Here is a 16,382-nt window from a genome sequence, read left to right on the forward strand (position 1 = left end):
GGAGTGCTTGCATGCTTAATTTACTATTTGTTGAAGCATTTGGGCCTTAGTTTAGGTTTGACTAGGGCTTGCCTTAGAAATACATGATTCAGATTCGATAGGCCTTAGTTTTGTCCCGACGTCGCTCGATCGACTTAGATCCCTGTAGACTGGTGTAGCAGACTTGAGCATGATAGTTTGGGCCTTAGCTAGGCAATATGTTTGCTCTGATGATAGTTATCCTTATTTCCCCAATGTTACAACTTCAAGAGTTACATCGGCGACACTAGTTCTGCTTCGCGATTTGAATTTGATTTTCGATTCGGTTCCAAGGACTTTCATTAATTGGCTAGGTGTGAACGGCGATCCACGGACATTTATGAGAATAGATCGATTGGGACTTTTTCAGCAGCTACAGTGGCACCGTTATAGAGCATCCGGTTAGAGTTCCGTCTCTATTGCCCAAATACTTATATAGAGCATCCGGTCAGAGTTCTGACCTCTATTGCCCAAATACTTATATAGAGCATCCGGTTAGAGTTTCGGCCTCTATTGCCCAGATACTTATATAGAGCATCCGGTTAGAGTTCCGGCCTCTATTGCCTAAATACTTAAATAGAGCATCCGATTAGAGTTCCGGTCTCTATTGCCCAAATACTTATATAGAGCATCCGGTTAAAGTTCCGACCTCTTATACTTGTTACTTGTGATTGGTTACTTGGGTATTTTTGTTGAGCATCTGGTTCGAGGTCCGGCCTCCGTACTGTCAGATTCTACTAATTAGGGTTGAGGTTCTGGTTCGATGTTCTTCGTTCTTGGGTTCTTATATGCAATTCTCTTTAGTTTTAGTTATTCTGTGTACTCGTCGGGCTTATGGGGGTCCGTTCGAATTTTTATTTAACTTGCGCACGAGTGTACCTTCTGGGCTTATGGGGGCCCAGTTAGGTGTAGTTAGTTTATAGATTACTTTAATTAGTTCTTTGTACACTCGTGTGCATTCCTTTGTTAGTTAGAATTTTGTTCTTGACCTCGATTTGTGTATTCCTTCTTTTCATATTGCCTTTACTTTTCAAGTTCAGTCGGCCTATGATGCCTACTGGGTACATGTTGTTTTGGTACTCATGCTACGCTCTGCATCTGTTTCGTGATGCAGGTCCGGGCACTAGTAGTCAGCGTTGATCGAGCTTAAAGCAGTCTGATCCGGAGACGGGGGTGAGTACACGGTGTTTTGTACTATTTCAGTCTCCATCTGTATATATAGACTTGTCTTTTTTCTTTCGAGACAGTCCAGTCTCTGTTGTCCACTTTTGGGACTTGTACTCATTTTGTTAGTAGCTCTGTACTAGTGACTTCCAGGTTCTGGGAGGGATCTTTATTTGTATATATGTTTTTGGTTTTCTTCCGCCTGTTTATATTGTTATTTGCCTACTCTTGTTTAGTTTCTACCCTCAGACCCATTACTTGTTGTTCCGGGTTACGGGTTGACTTACCTACTGGTGGGTTATAGTAGGTGTCATCATGACTTGAGAAATCGGGTCGTGACACTTTGGATGTAGTCCCTCTACCTTTGGGAAAGAAAGTTTTACCTTGCAAATGGGTATATAAGATCAAGTTTCTTTCAGATGTCTCTATAGAAAGGCTGAAAGCTCGTTTAGTTGTAAGGGGGGACATTCAAAAACAAGGTGTTGATTTCAATGAAACTTTCTCCCCTGTTGTCAAAATGACGACAATAAGGTGTGTATTAGTTGTTGCTATCAAGAAGAATTGGACGGTATCTCAATTAGATGTGAACAACGCTTTCTTGCACGGATCCTTAGAGAAAGAGGTTTACATGAAATTTCCTCCCGGCCTCATTCCTCCTTCATCTAATCATGTTTGCCTACTCAAGAAGTTCCTCTACGGTTTGAAGCAAGCCTCTCGTCAATGGTACTCTCGGCTAGCCTGGGCTTTAAGGTACAAAGGCTACACTGCCTCTCTAAATGACTACTCTCTATTTTTCAAAGTCAATGGGCATGTGATCTTTATATTAGCAGTGTATGTTGATGATATTTTATTAATAGGCAATGATGTTACTGAAATTGCAGCAGTCAAGTCATTTCTTCACTCAAAGTTTTGCATTAAGGATCTTGGGGACATTCATTATTTTCTTGGATTGGAAATCATTCGGGAATCTCAAGGGTATATTATCAGCCAAAGGAAATTTGCTACTGATCTCTTACAAGAATTTGATTGTTCTCATGTGCCTAAGTTCACTTCCCCTCTTGATTCTATCAAATTGCAGGCAGATTTTGATGCACCTTTGGATGATCCTACTTTATATAGACATTTAGTGGGAAAACCCAATTACCTGACTCACACTAGACCGGATCTGGCTTTTGTTGTCCTAAAACTCAGTCAATATATGCAGACTCCTTGTTCATCTCATTTTTCTGCTTCCCTCAGGGTACTGCATTATCTCCAGTTGGATCCCGGCCAAGGTATTCTCTTATCTTCCGACCCTTCTTTCTTTCTTTTGGCTTTTTGTGACACCGATTGGGGATCTTGCTCGGATACAAGGCGATCTGTAAGTGGATTTTTCATCACATTTGGGGGTTCTCCCATCTCGTAGAAATCGAAGAAGCAAGCTTCAATTTCACTGTCTTCAGCCGAAGCAGAGTATCGATTCATGCGGGAAGTCACCGCTGAACTCACTTGGCTTATTCGCCTCCTTGAAGACCTCTTTGTTACTCCATTGTTACCAGTTCCTCTTCACTGTGACAGTCAGGCGGCTATTCACATTGCCCGAAATCCCGTTTTCTATGAACGGACGAAACATGTGGACCTTGACTGTCACTTTGTGCGTCAACAATATATCTCTGGATTAATTTCATTACAGTTCGTTCCCTCCACAGCTCAGCTCGCTGATATTTTCACCAAACCACTTTCCGGCGCCTCTCATCATCAGATTTTGTCCAAGTTGGGGGTTTTGTCTCTCCCCTCCAACTTGAGGGGGATGTTGAAGATAAGAATCAACTCAATCCAATAAAAGCTTCTCTATCAATCAGCTGTAGAAAGAAAGAAGAAATGAAAAAGAAGAAGAAAAATCTAGTGTCTTCAGACAAAAGGGAAAGTAATCGATCAATCCTAGGAAACAATATATGGACTACAGCTCAGCCACGTGGAGGAAATCAAACCATTCAAACAAATTCCATATGGATGCAGTCTAAGTTGTTTGATCAAAACAGACACAAGTTTGTTAGTGGCACGTGAGAAGCACACTATCTCAGCATAGAAGGAATATAATTAGTTATTTTGTTACAGAATAATCCATGAGATTATGACAAGTGTACAGTTAAGATATTTGTCTATATTTTTATCTTTTATTTTTTATGTACAAAAGCTTGTATAAAGGATAACTTGAGTATCAATAAAATCACACAGAATTTTCCACACACTCTTCTTAATGTATTTCATTGTATAACTTGCATATTACACCGAGATTATATGAAGCATCTACAAATAGATCATTTCGAATAGAAGGGATTTAAGTTGTTCACTATTCATTCAAAGCATAAGTTCATGTTTGACCTTTAGATTCAAGGGCATAACAAGACTGACCATTCCCTATTTCTGTCATTAGTCGATTAAAACAGCAGTAATACATTTTACTGATTGAAAGCAGCAGTATTGCATTTTTTCCTAATCTAAGGGCAGAAAAATCAAAGCTTTACTAACTCAAAAACACCTTTATGTAAATTTTCTTAACCCAGTTTACTATCCAATGGAAATCAAGTGGTTTCAGTTCTCTTTTCCTCTTTCAATTCTTAAAATAATGAAAGACACTTGTGGTTGATATATTCTGAGCTGTATCATTTGTGTGATAAAAAATTTGTTTACGTATGTGCAATGGAGTTATGACAGTTGAGACTTTATAAACACTTCTTCAACTTTCTAATTTTTCTTCGACTGCAGATAGTGGTCATGAGGAACTGAATCCTTTTAGAAAGTGTCATGTTACTTACTTGTTCTTAATTTGATTTGATGATTCTTGATTTGCTTTCCCGCAGATGCCACATGCTGGATTGAAGATGAAGGAGGTACACCTTTTTTCTGACATCCTCATTTTCCACTCTTGAAAATTCAAGTTCTTCTTGAAGCATCCTATTTCTTTTCTAAAACAAAATGATCTCTTGTGTAATTACTTCTGCATGTACTTTCTTGCAGAGTGAGATTATGAACTTGCCTTCTTTTCATCTTTTTTCTTTGAATTCTAGATGAAGTTAATATGACATCTCATAGTTACTTCAATGCCTTTTCTAGTGCAGCAAGATTTTCTTTGTGTGCAACGATATCTTTAACACTTGTAACTTACAACAAAAACATACCCAATGTGATCCTATAAGTGGGGTATGGGGGAGTGGTGTGTATGCAGCCTTACCTTGCCTTGAGAAGGTAGAGAGGTTGTCTCCGATAGACCCTCGGGCCTCGGCTCAAGCAATTAATACCTATAACTTTATCTTAAGAAAATTGGACCTTGACATCAAAGAATCTTATAAAATTGTGAATTAGAATATGACAAAATACAGTCATCTTTTTTCTCATATAGTCAAGAAGGTTTTATTTTTTTAAGATTATGGAGGACCATGCAGTATGAAATTAATTTCAGGACATCAAATGAAACTTGGTTTCCAATCACTTCAAATGTAGTTATTCTATCATGTGAATGAAATATATATCGCTATACAAATTTAAAGGGGAAAGAAGAGAGTAACTCTAGAAAGATTTGTTTGGTTAAAGAGTTCTAATTTTTGTGAAACAAATTGAATAAAGGCGGTAGTTATCTCAACTTTTTCAATATGGAATGAAGGGGATAGTTTGAGAAAGATGACCTAATTCACCTGAACTATGCACTATGACTGGATATTGTCTTTCTTTTCCTAGTAGTGCCAAGCAAATGAGAAGAGTCTAAATATATGGTAATTTATAGCATCTAATATTAGCATTTTGGTATAATATTCATGATTTGTTATGTGTTTTACTTTACATAGTTCTGTGAAATTTGGTGGCACAGTCATATGAGGTTAATTCTCGAGGACTAGATATCTTCTCTAAAAGTTGGCTTCCAGAGACAATCCCCCCCAAAGCCATGGTATACTTCTGTCATGGTTATGGTGATACATGCACATTTTTTGTTGAAGGTTTGTGGTTGGCAAACACGTATTAAGTCTCAGACTAGTATTTCTTGGGAGATTGTTCCTGAAACTTGTCTTTCTTCTTAGGCATTGCAAGAAAACTAGCATCTTCCGGTTATGGAGTATTTGCCATGGATTATCCTGGATTTGGTCTTTCAGAAGGTCTTCATGGCTATATACCAAGTTTTGACAAGTTAGTTGATGATGTCATTGAGCATTACTCGAAGGCGAAAGGTACAACTTGTCCCAGTGAACTTATTTATCATCTTTTTCATCTCATGGATTCTTTTGATAGGTCCGAGACTCTGGTAAAATGTAGAAGCCAGAATTAATTAGTTAAGGAAAAGATATACCAACTAAAGATGATGAATGCAAAAGCTAAGATTCGAACGCATGAAAAGACAAAAGACAATATTTAAATCAAACATTCAGTAGGAAGAGACTATCCTACTGAGCTAAGCAATGTTGTGTTCAGCTTATTATGGTCATAAATGAATAGTCAATTTTGTCAAGAAGAAAGATTGAGAGAGTGAACTAATTAAAAAATGCATGTTGTGATTTAGTTCCTTGTAGAATGAAAAAAGGCCTCAAAGTTTGACAGTGTATGTAACTGTGCGACAAACTAATAGATCATATCCTATTACTGTTCCAAATCAAATTTGAACTCACAAATTCATTATTTATTCATAACATGGAGTATAACTCATGGTGCTAAGTTACCTCATCCTTCTTCATTTTTGTCAAGCAATGTTGATGACTAGGGCATTAAATGATGAACAGCAGATCCCCCGTGTGTTCCTTCCACATTCTAAAATGTTTAGGGTATGAAGAAGACACCCTCCCTTGTTATTCAATATTTCTGCTCGTACTTTGACACTAGGTATGTAATTAATGAGTAAATTTGAAAATATACTTAGAATTATGAGGGCCCAAATTGGACAGAGGCGAAGTCACGGTTACAGAAGGGATTCAACTGAATGCCCTTCGCCAAAAAATTGTACTATATATGCAGCTATATAAAAAGTCTTCTTTATGTGCATATATATAAATTGTTGAATCCCCTAGACACAAGAGAGCATTTCTTTAGATAAGCAAGAATTATATTGAGAAAACCTAGAGAGGAGTTTAAGTAAACACTACGGGAACAGAGGGAGAACTTTTTTGGCAGTTGAATGAAACCAAATTAGTGTCAGTCATTAGAGTTGATCTTCTAAGTAATAGCAGGGGCTTTGAACATTGGGCATGCTGACAATGTTGGAACATGGTCATTATTGGTCAAGTCCCATTATGATGTGACATCTCCTAAGGCAATCAGATAGTGAAATAATCTTTCATACCAGAGAAGTTAGATTTTTAGGTATGCCATATGCAGGGTGTTGCTCATTTCTGGAGATGGGGGAATTATAACACAGATGTCGTCCTACATTGGACAAAAACATAAAAACTTAGGCTGTATTAACCAAGTTCTTAAATCTGATGTCTCCATGAATGTATTATACCTAATACAACTCTCTCCAGGCAAATGACATCTCATATATGTCTGGGCAAGAGGTCCCAAAATCAAGTAGTGGAAAATAACCTAATTACATCTTATTCGACTTGACACACTACTGAAAAAGCAATTGACAGTTAAATGCTGGCTGCAGAAAATCCAGAGATATGCAACCTACCAAGCTTCCTATTTGGGCAATCAATGGGTGGAGCAGTAGCTCTGAAGGTGCACATGAAGCAACCTGATGCATGGAACGGTGCTGTTCTTCTCGCACCGATGTGCAAAGTAAGTTTCTGGAGACTATTCTCAATTTTAATTGATGTTATCGTCTTAATTAGATCCATAGTTTTGAGTGATGAATGGTATTGTTGTACAGATTGCAGATGACATAGTACCACCATGGTTAGTTACACAAATTCTAGTGGGCATAGCAAAATTTCTTCCAAAGCAAAAGCTAGCTCCGCAGCAGGATCTAGCAGAGTTAGCATTCAGAGATGTGAAGAAGAGAAAACAGGTATGTGGTCTTTCAATTCTGTAACAGCTCTTAGACATGTGTCAATTTTAGGACGGGAAGAGTACATGATATTAGAGGTTAGTAGTACAATAGTCGTTTAGAAATTTATAGTCGCCATTAGCTCTCTCACTCACCTGAAAAAAGGTTTTTGCAGGGCTTTCAATTTGAAATGCTTGATTTATTGAACATAATAATTACAGTCACCGGCTTCAACATGTTTATATCTCGTGGGATTTCATGTTATAATGTACTCTCTACTGTTTTCTTCTACATGCAGTCTGCTTATAATGTCATTGCTTACAAGCACAAACCCCGTCTACAAGCTGCAGTGGAGTTATTGAATACCACCCAAGAATTAGAGAAGCAACTAGATAAGGTGTCATGTGTTTTTATTTTCTGTTTATCGTAGTATAGATTATCATCATATTTACTGTTTATTAGTGATTGGACCTTGTGCCTTTGCATGCCAGTAAGTCTATGATTGGAAACTTGAAACTCAATTGTCCTGGATGCATATCTTTGTTGGTGTTGCTAACTGTTTCTGGTCATTATACCTGTCACTAGTTTTGGCTTTGTAATTCATTCAAGATGGTACATCTTTTTCTGCTTGACAAATATTGTAGAAGAAAAGTGTCCATTACTATGATCTCCTTCAGAAATTTCTTTCTGAAATCGAGAGGGGGACAGGAACTGGGGTTAAAAGGAGAAAGCGGATACTGATGACAACTGGCCTTTTCATATGCTAGACTTCAAATGTACCTGATTCGGTCACTTTTCGTTGCTCTTTATCCTTGTGATGTTTGTTCAACTTGGTTTTTTCCTGCTTCATGAAAGCATTAACTAACTGTCATCACTCCAGGGTGATATACTTTTTGGATAGACAAGATATCTAAACAATAACTAACAGTTTGACGATTTTGTAGGTCTATCTGCCATTGCTAATATTGCATGGAGAGAATGATAAAGTGACTGATCCATCCATCAGCAAAGCATTTTACGAGAAGGCAAGTAGTTCGGACAAAAACTGATCCTTTGTAAGGATGCTTATCATTCTTTGCTCGTGGGTGAGCCGGATGAGATGATACTTCAAGTTCTTGGTGACATAATTTCTTGGTTGGATGAGCATACTTCCTAGTAATTACTTTTTATTTTTATTTTTTGTTCTGCCCATTTTTTCATGGTTTAGGGAGACAGTGGTAAGATTACTGAGTAGCTTATTCCTGCGAAGAAACTGTAAACCTGAGTTTTGAGCGTTTTGAAGCTGCTTCTGCTCTGAACATGACAAGAATGTAACTTTCTTGATGGTTTTAGAGGAAGCTGATAGCTTGGGCTTTATTTGGTGCTCATTGCGAATTTTCACCCTTTTTGTTTTAGAGGGAGCTGATAACTTCTTTTAAACTTCTAATTAAAAATGAAAGAATATTTACCGTTACACCACATTGGTGAGTCGTGGGATGCTATGATATGGCATATGCTAAGATATTTGAAATATCAGTTCAGTAATTTTGATTTGTGGTTTCAAAATAATATTTAAATAGGATAAGACACAAGTTTCTCTCAAACTACATGTAAAATCTCAGTAACACATATTCTATTACTACCCGGATTAGTTTATTATGTACTTTTTGTGCTACTTTTATGTTGACATGACACCTTGCGTGACTGCAATGTTATAAGGCGTTTGGGAATATTATAGTGGCACGTCTGCATAAAAAGAGCACAAAAATATAGAATAATTCAATACTTTTAAGTTCAATTTCAGTATTTTGTTGTATGGTAAATAGATATGGATAGATTATTCAACTTTGAATTATACATACTCATATAATAGAAAATTATGAAACTTTTTTAAAAACCGTTTAAATTATATCATATTAACACCTTAAACATATCAGATCATATCATATATTACTATAAGTGGGAACAAAAATCATCATATCATATCACATATTTTCTACTATATTATAAAAGAGAGTTTAGACTCAAGTATAATATATAATAGTAAAAATTAGGCAAATGACATAGTATAGGAAAGAAATTACTTCCTTTCCCTACTCTTTCATTAATTACCAAAAATCCCTTATTTAGTGTTTTCCGGATACATAATATAGCAGCGTGGATACTTTAATTTATAACGGGCTGATACTTAAATTAGTAAGTTGTTGTTATCAGTTTAATGTGTTAAATAAGGGATTAAAAACTGAAATTATAATTGACTCCCACAAATCACGCTTACGTTTCTTCCTTCAACCAATCAATCGTTCATAATCGTCTAACTGAATTTATTTTTTTTAATTTCAAATCATGCTTATTTTTTTAATCCTCTAACGTTCTCCCTGTTCTTCGAAAAAACAGTAAAAGTTTTATCTCTCTCAAATTTGGAACGCTATTTTGTGAAGATTCGACATGAATATTTCGATCTTGTTAAGGCATTCTGGATCATGGGAAAGCGATGTTAGATACGAACGATACATAAGCGATGGTATAGTGGTTTGTGAAAATATTTCGTTTGTGAATCTTATTTCAGCAATTATAGCTGAATTGGGTATTGATGAATTGAAAAAAAACATTTAGGTCAGATACGTTGTTGAAGGAAATTCGTCTCCATTGTGTATTCGGAATGATATGGGGGTGAAATTGTACATAAAAATTAAGAAACATGAGGTGGGATTCGGTATGTATCCTCTATGCATTGATACCTCGGATAAAAGTGATGAAGAGATACAAAATTTCGATGCAACAACAGGTGCAATCGTGTGTGTTGAGGGTGGAAAAAGCGACGCAAAGGCTCTAACCATTGTTGAATCAAAAATTGGTGATTCATACTACATACCAGAAATGGAGGTGAAGAATTATATATCAGATACAAATATTTCTGTTGTTGAAGTGAAACAAATGTACAAGGATAAGGCAACTCTAAAGGTAGTAATGGAAAAATACAAAATAAAGAATAACTTCAATTTTAAGATTAAAAGATCTGATAACAAAAGGTATGTGATAAAATTATCTGATAATTTTCTTCATTTTTTTTCTAGTGTTTGTTAATATGTTTACCATGACACTGATAACATGTGTTACGTGCCGTTGTAGGTGTTACGTATCATGTTCGTTTTGAATTGCTTATGGTTATTTATGTATAAATTTAGAATGGTAGATGAAAAATGATTAGTTTGAAAATTGTGAGCAATGGATACAATAAATTATCATATTTAGTGAATTTTGAATTGGGTATCAAATTTGCATCTGAACATGATTGAATGTGTACTCATTAAACTTTCTGGTATAATAATATATTTTGTGTTGTTCTTCTGTTTTTATTCATGTATTAGTACATTAAACTCACTGATCAAGTAACAAATATATATGGTGTAATTGCAGCTACGTATTAGTCTGTTATTCAGATGATTGTTGTTGGAAATTGAAGGCCTCTGTTAGGAAAAATTCAGACATATTCAAAGTTAGATACTTTAATAGTGAACATAGATGTCCATTGAGGGATAGGGTATTAAGTAAGGTACAAGCTACCATTGGGTTTGTTAGTGGTGTGATAGCTCCAATATTGGGGAATCATAAAAGGAAACATACTCCCAACGATATAATTACTTATATTAGGGCACTCTATGGAGTTGAAATTTCTTACCAGCAAGCATGGAGGTCTAAAGAGCGAGCATTGGAAATGATCAGGGGAAAGCCTGCTGATGGATATAAACAGATGCCAAGATACATATATATGCTGGAAACTGTGTATCCAAATTCATATATAAGGATGCACAAGTCGGAAAAAAATGAGTTTATGTATCTATTCATATCATTAAGGCCAATTATGAGAGGGTTTGAATTCTGTAGGCCTGTTGTTGTTGTTGATGCTTCACATCTTAGCGGAGCTTACCGAGGGACATTTGTATCGGCAAGTACACTCGATGGGGCAGGTATATTATGTTGTTTATGAATTTATTTATTTTTTGAAGTAACTTTAATATTCTGCAATATCTAAAATAATTTTGAACTAGAACATATATGATACTAAATAACTTCATATCATTAAATATATTTTGAACTAGAACGTATATGATACTAAATAACTTCATATCATTAAGGCCAATGATGAGAGGGTTTGAGTTTTGGAAATTAATGTTTTGTGTTTCTATGTTAGGTTGCATATTGTCTTTAGCTTATGGAATTGTTGACACGAAAAATGATTGTTCATGGACATGGTTCTTTCAACAGTTTAAAAATACATTTGGTGAGAGAGATAAAATGTGTGTTGTATCTGACAGAAATGAAAGCATAAAGAAGGGTGTAACTATTGTTTTTCCAAATGTTCCTCATTTTGCATGCATATGGCACCTCTAGAAAAATGTTTGTTCAAACTTTAGGAGAAGCAGGTCCATACTAAGTGATCTGTTTTATTCAATGGTAAAGGCTTTTAGAAAAGAGGATTTTGAAAAATTGATGGCTAAATTGGAAAAAATAGATGGCATAGTAAAAGAGTATCTTCAAGATGCTGGGTATGAGAGGTGGTCTAGGTCTCATGCAACAGTGGACCGTGGAAGAATGATGACTTCAAATATAGCTGAATGTATCAATGGTTGCCTTGTTGATGCACGACAACTACCTGTTATAGACTTTCTGGAAGAAGTTAGAATTCTATTTGGTTCTTGGAATTGCAAAAATGGAGAAATAGCATTTTATACAAAGGAAACATTAGGGAGGAGATTTAAAGAAATATTGATTATAAATGCTTCAAAATGTGCAACAATGAAGGTACATATTTGTCTTACAAGTATTATGTATCTAACTTTACTTCTAATTATATTGTTGTGTATACCAAATGAAAAAACATGTGATATATCTCTAATTTGTAAACAATTGCAGGTTGTTGCATCTTCTGAGTTTATTTTTTCAGTGTATGAAGGTGGGATAAGATACATTGTTTGTCTTGAGAGAAAAACTTGTTCATGTGGTAGATTTCAACATGACGAGATACCTTGTGTGCACGCAATGGCCGTTTTGAAGAAGAAGAATATTAAAGATGTACACCCCTACTGCTCTGATTACTATAAACATGATGCATTAGCAAATACTTATGCAGTTCCAATGGAACCAATGCCAGACAAAAATGATTGGACAGCTCCGTAATGTATTTTGAAAGAAGTGGTCTTGCCACCAAGATACAAAAAAATGCTTGGTAGACCAAGAAAAAAGAGGAAGAAAAATCTTGACGAAAAGCTAAGCACAAAAACGAATTGTTGTGGACGTTGTGGACAAGAAGGTCACAATATAAGAACATGTACTTTCTTTCCAAATTTTTTTTGAAGATTACTTTTAAGGATTTTCCTGCTTCATGTGTACTAAGTTTCTGGATATTTTGAATATGCTATTAAGATATTATCATTTGGTATGATTTTAACTTTATAGATAAATGTTACAAGAGACAAACTGTTGTTTGATACTAAATATATTGCGATAAGCTGTTTTATACCTAGTGCATAACAGATTGTATCTAACAACTAAGTTATGTGATAAATTATTTAGTATCATATACGTTCTAGTTCAAAATATATTTTGGATAAAATGTGTATCATATAAGTAATAATTATTTGGATAATTTGTATCTGATACACAATAGAATATTACCTTTATATCTTTATATAAAAATTTGTTGATTTTTTTTTATTTAAATCAATGTTACAAGATTCAACATGTTAAATGATACTAAATATATTGAAACTTAATTGTTTTTGTACCAATTGTAACATATTATTTGATAGTAAATGTGTATCATATACATAATAATTGAATGGATATTGTGTATTTGAAAATAATATGTTATCATAATTTGTGATTTGCATCAAGGCCACCACATGTTTTAATAGATACTAAATAAATTGAAAATTAGTTGTGGACCCAATTATGGAATATATAGTATCATATATTATGTATCTGATAGTTATATTGTAGCAGCAATATTGATGTATAAGATACATAAATTGGAAAAATAATTAAAATTGGAATACAATTTTTGACAAAAACAGTCTTCAAATTAATAAATACTTAGAAAAACAGTGTTGGAAAGGGAAGGAATATTACAAAATACTAATTAATCGTATCTTCAACACAATACTGAAACATAACTATTCTATATTAATCAGTCCAGCTTATGCTGGTATAGTGTAGAAACTCTTCGGCCTTGTAGGATCATCGTTATCGCTAACATATCCCGCCTTGAACTTGTCCATACCATACTTCCATAAGAATGTAGCATATCTATTGCGAAGATAGTCACTCCGAAAACTTATAGATGGAATGTTGATTTCATCGCTCAAATATTCAGCAAAAGCAGCTACATACATTCCACAATCACTGCACACAAAAAGTAGATACATTAAAAAAGTGAATTAAATATGTAAGTAAACAAATTATTTTACAATACTAACAGGCTATCACTTTGTTGTTGCATAATGTCTTGAACATATTCCACCTCAAACGACTGTTGTGGACCCAACAGTTCACCAGTTTCCTTGTCTTTCTACGCCTCCATTGATGCCCAATCAGTTCTCCCCGTTTTATCAAAGAACCCACTATCATGAAGATAGTTTGGAAGCATTACAGACAACTTCTTTATCTCTTTTGCATAAACTTTTTTCCTTGATACCATAGACGAGTCATACACTCGTATTAACCTCTCCTTTAAAACAACCACAGCCAACACCCAATGAAAATCTTCACCACAATTAACCGGAATTTAAACCTCATCTACTAGGTGCCATGGTAAAACAGCTGGGATCGAAAACCCACTTATGATGTCTTTGATAGACCTTTCATAAGCAGATACCGTAACACCACGATCAATATGTTCCTGTGTACTAAAAGTATCATCTGCAGGAGAGCAATGATACCTCTTGTATACAATGTCGATATATGACTTGAACAAACAGTTGACCGTAGTGTATAAGTACTGATCCATGCTTCTTAATTTTGACTTCTTACGTAGATAGTAAAAAATTACATCTATGTGCTGTAAAATAAAGAATTTTTTTTATATAATCAGCATAATCTGAAACAAAAATGATACATAGAAGAAAAAGAAAAACAAATCAATAATTTGATACTTTATTTTAAATTAAACATGTTACATTTGTATCATATACATAATTTGAATGCTTAATGTACCTGATCAGTCCAGCATTTCATTGGATATGACATAGTATTAAACCAGTTCTTGTCAGCAGGACATGCGACAATAAAATCCATATGGTCAAAACCAAATAGAGTAGATTTGCCTCTATATTTGTCCTCAAATGGTTTTCTATAAGAATTATTAAAGTCGAAATGAATATAATATTAATTTAAAAAAATTATTATAAAGATACATTAATAAGAAAAACTTACTTCTTCGCATGTGTTCTGAGGAGTCCCTTTTGTATCCACTCTAAGAACTCTTGCATTAAACCTGACGAGAGTTGATATGTGATACGACAATCTTCAAATGGAGTGTATGGGCGGATGTCATCGTCTATTTTCTCCTTTCCCTTATCACTTGATCCAAAAGAATTCACATAGGGAGACTGCAAAACCTTTGAAGGCATTCTGTTACGATGAGCTAGAGTTTTTGTATTTGTATTCGGTGCATGCTCATCTCTTGAAAGTTGGGTGGGTATCTGGCTGTCAGATAGAAAATCATCACTTTCGGTTAGGTGGAGTACACTCAGAGGTTTGACATTAATTGGCTGGTTTGAAAGTCCATATACAAGTGCATCTACAGCTAATTCGGTTCCGGACGAAATGGAGGCCGATCTGGTAGAATCCTATATGATGTCAAGTAAATAACAAAAATATTACAATTTTCATTATAAAAAAAAAGCCACATCAGGGAATTGTTTGCATTTTCCAGTAACAAATTACAACCATACCGATGTATTAACAACTGCTGAATTTGAAGCATGTTTTTTGAATTCTTGTTGAATTGTATCTGCACCATCATCCTAATAAAGAGAATATCAGATACTGTTATGTTTTTTTTTTCAAAAATAATTAATGTATAATAATAAAAACACTTTTCACTTACTACTTTCTTATCATGAATAATCACATTTACCGAAGGATCATTATAGAGTGTTGTGGGTAGAAGCACACTTGACTCTTGCATTACTTGTTCCTTAATGGATGTATCATATTACATTTATATGTGCAAGTTAAAACAATTAAAGTATAATACAAAATAAAGTATCTGGCAATGTTAGAATAGTAATGTGCATGATACAAAAAATATAGATATAGTATCATATACATTATTAATGTGTACAATACATTCAGTTATACACAAATTAGCAACGTATATTTCGTAAATTAAAGTATCAACCATTAAACATGCTATATTCTTAAACTATTTAAAGGATTAAAACACATAATAATGCATGTTTAAATAAATTAAGTATAAGATACATACACACCATTTGAACAGTGTCTTCAGAAACCTTTTCTTTTCCAACCTCCACAGCAGGTTCATCGACATCATCAACAGTTGCAATCAATTTACCATAAAGTTGGGAAGTACATTATCATATACATTATTAATGTGTAAAGTGTAAAGTACAGTCAGTGATACACAAATTAGCAACATATATTTCATAAATTAAATATCAACCATTAACCATGATATATTCTTAAATAAATTTAAGGGATTGAAACACATGATAAATTAAATTATCAACTATTAACCATGATATACTTACACACCTTTTGAACAGTGTGATCAAAAACTTTTTCTTTTTCAACATCCACAGCAGGTTTAACAACATCATAAACAGTTGCAAAATCCATTTGTATGGGTGAAATGGTTTGTTGATCGAATTTATCAGACTTGAGTTGTGAATCAACACCACCTTTCTCTACAGAATCATCCATCATGTGTAACGATGAAACGCCTCCAATATCCTTCATGATCTAAATATCAGTATACCATAAAATTGAGAAGGAAACCAGAAAATCAAAATACAACCTTTTCAGTTTTGTTATCTTTCGCGCCAACCGCTTTCAGCAATTCAGACTGATTGTTTTTTATTAACTCCTCAAGTGCTCCAATTTTGTTTTCAAGAGCTCCAAATTTGTTGTCAACCTATACTTAAATTAAGCATATAAAATGGATTTAATAATGAATAAACAATTGTTTAAATCTAATGTTTACTTACATAACCCTTGATGTACATCTTCAGATCCTCCATTC

At 34.4% G+C, this 16,382-nt stretch overlaps 1 protein-coding gene and 3 pseudogenes across 1 annotated transcript; 3 read left to right on the forward strand and 1 right to left on the reverse strand.

The window, feature by feature from the left end:
* LOC125840198 (caffeoylshikimate esterase-like) overlaps positions 1-8,291 on the forward strand; it is a 52,708-nt pseudogene extending 44,417 nt beyond the window's left edge.
* A 1,490-nt stretch (positions 8,292-9,781) lies between these two features.
* Positions 9,782-11,509, forward strand: LOC125840084 (uncharacterized). The gene is made up of 3 exons (XM_049519070.1): positions 9,782-10,146; positions 10,535-11,085; positions 11,310-11,509. Exons 1-3 carry the CDS (start codon positions 9,782-9,784, stop codon positions 11,507-11,509), a joined length of 1,116 nt encoding a protein of 371 aa, XP_049375027.1.
* A 60-nt stretch (positions 11,510-11,569) lies between these two features.
* On the forward strand, positions 11,570-12,472 carry LOC125840085 (uncharacterized; annotated as a pseudogene).
* An 818-nt stretch (positions 12,473-13,290) lies between these two features.
* Positions 13,291-16,382, reverse strand: part of LOC125840190 (uncharacterized) — a 5,049-nt pseudogene continuing 1,957 nt past the window's right edge.

This window comes from Solanum verrucosum, unplaced genomic scaffold (assembly GCF_900185275.1).
Source record: "Solanum verrucosum unplaced genomic scaffold, falcon-dt-bn FXZP01000180.1, whole genome shotgun sequence".
Lineage (NCBI taxonomy): Eukaryota > Viridiplantae > Streptophyta > Magnoliopsida > Solanales > Solanaceae > Solanum > Solanum verrucosum.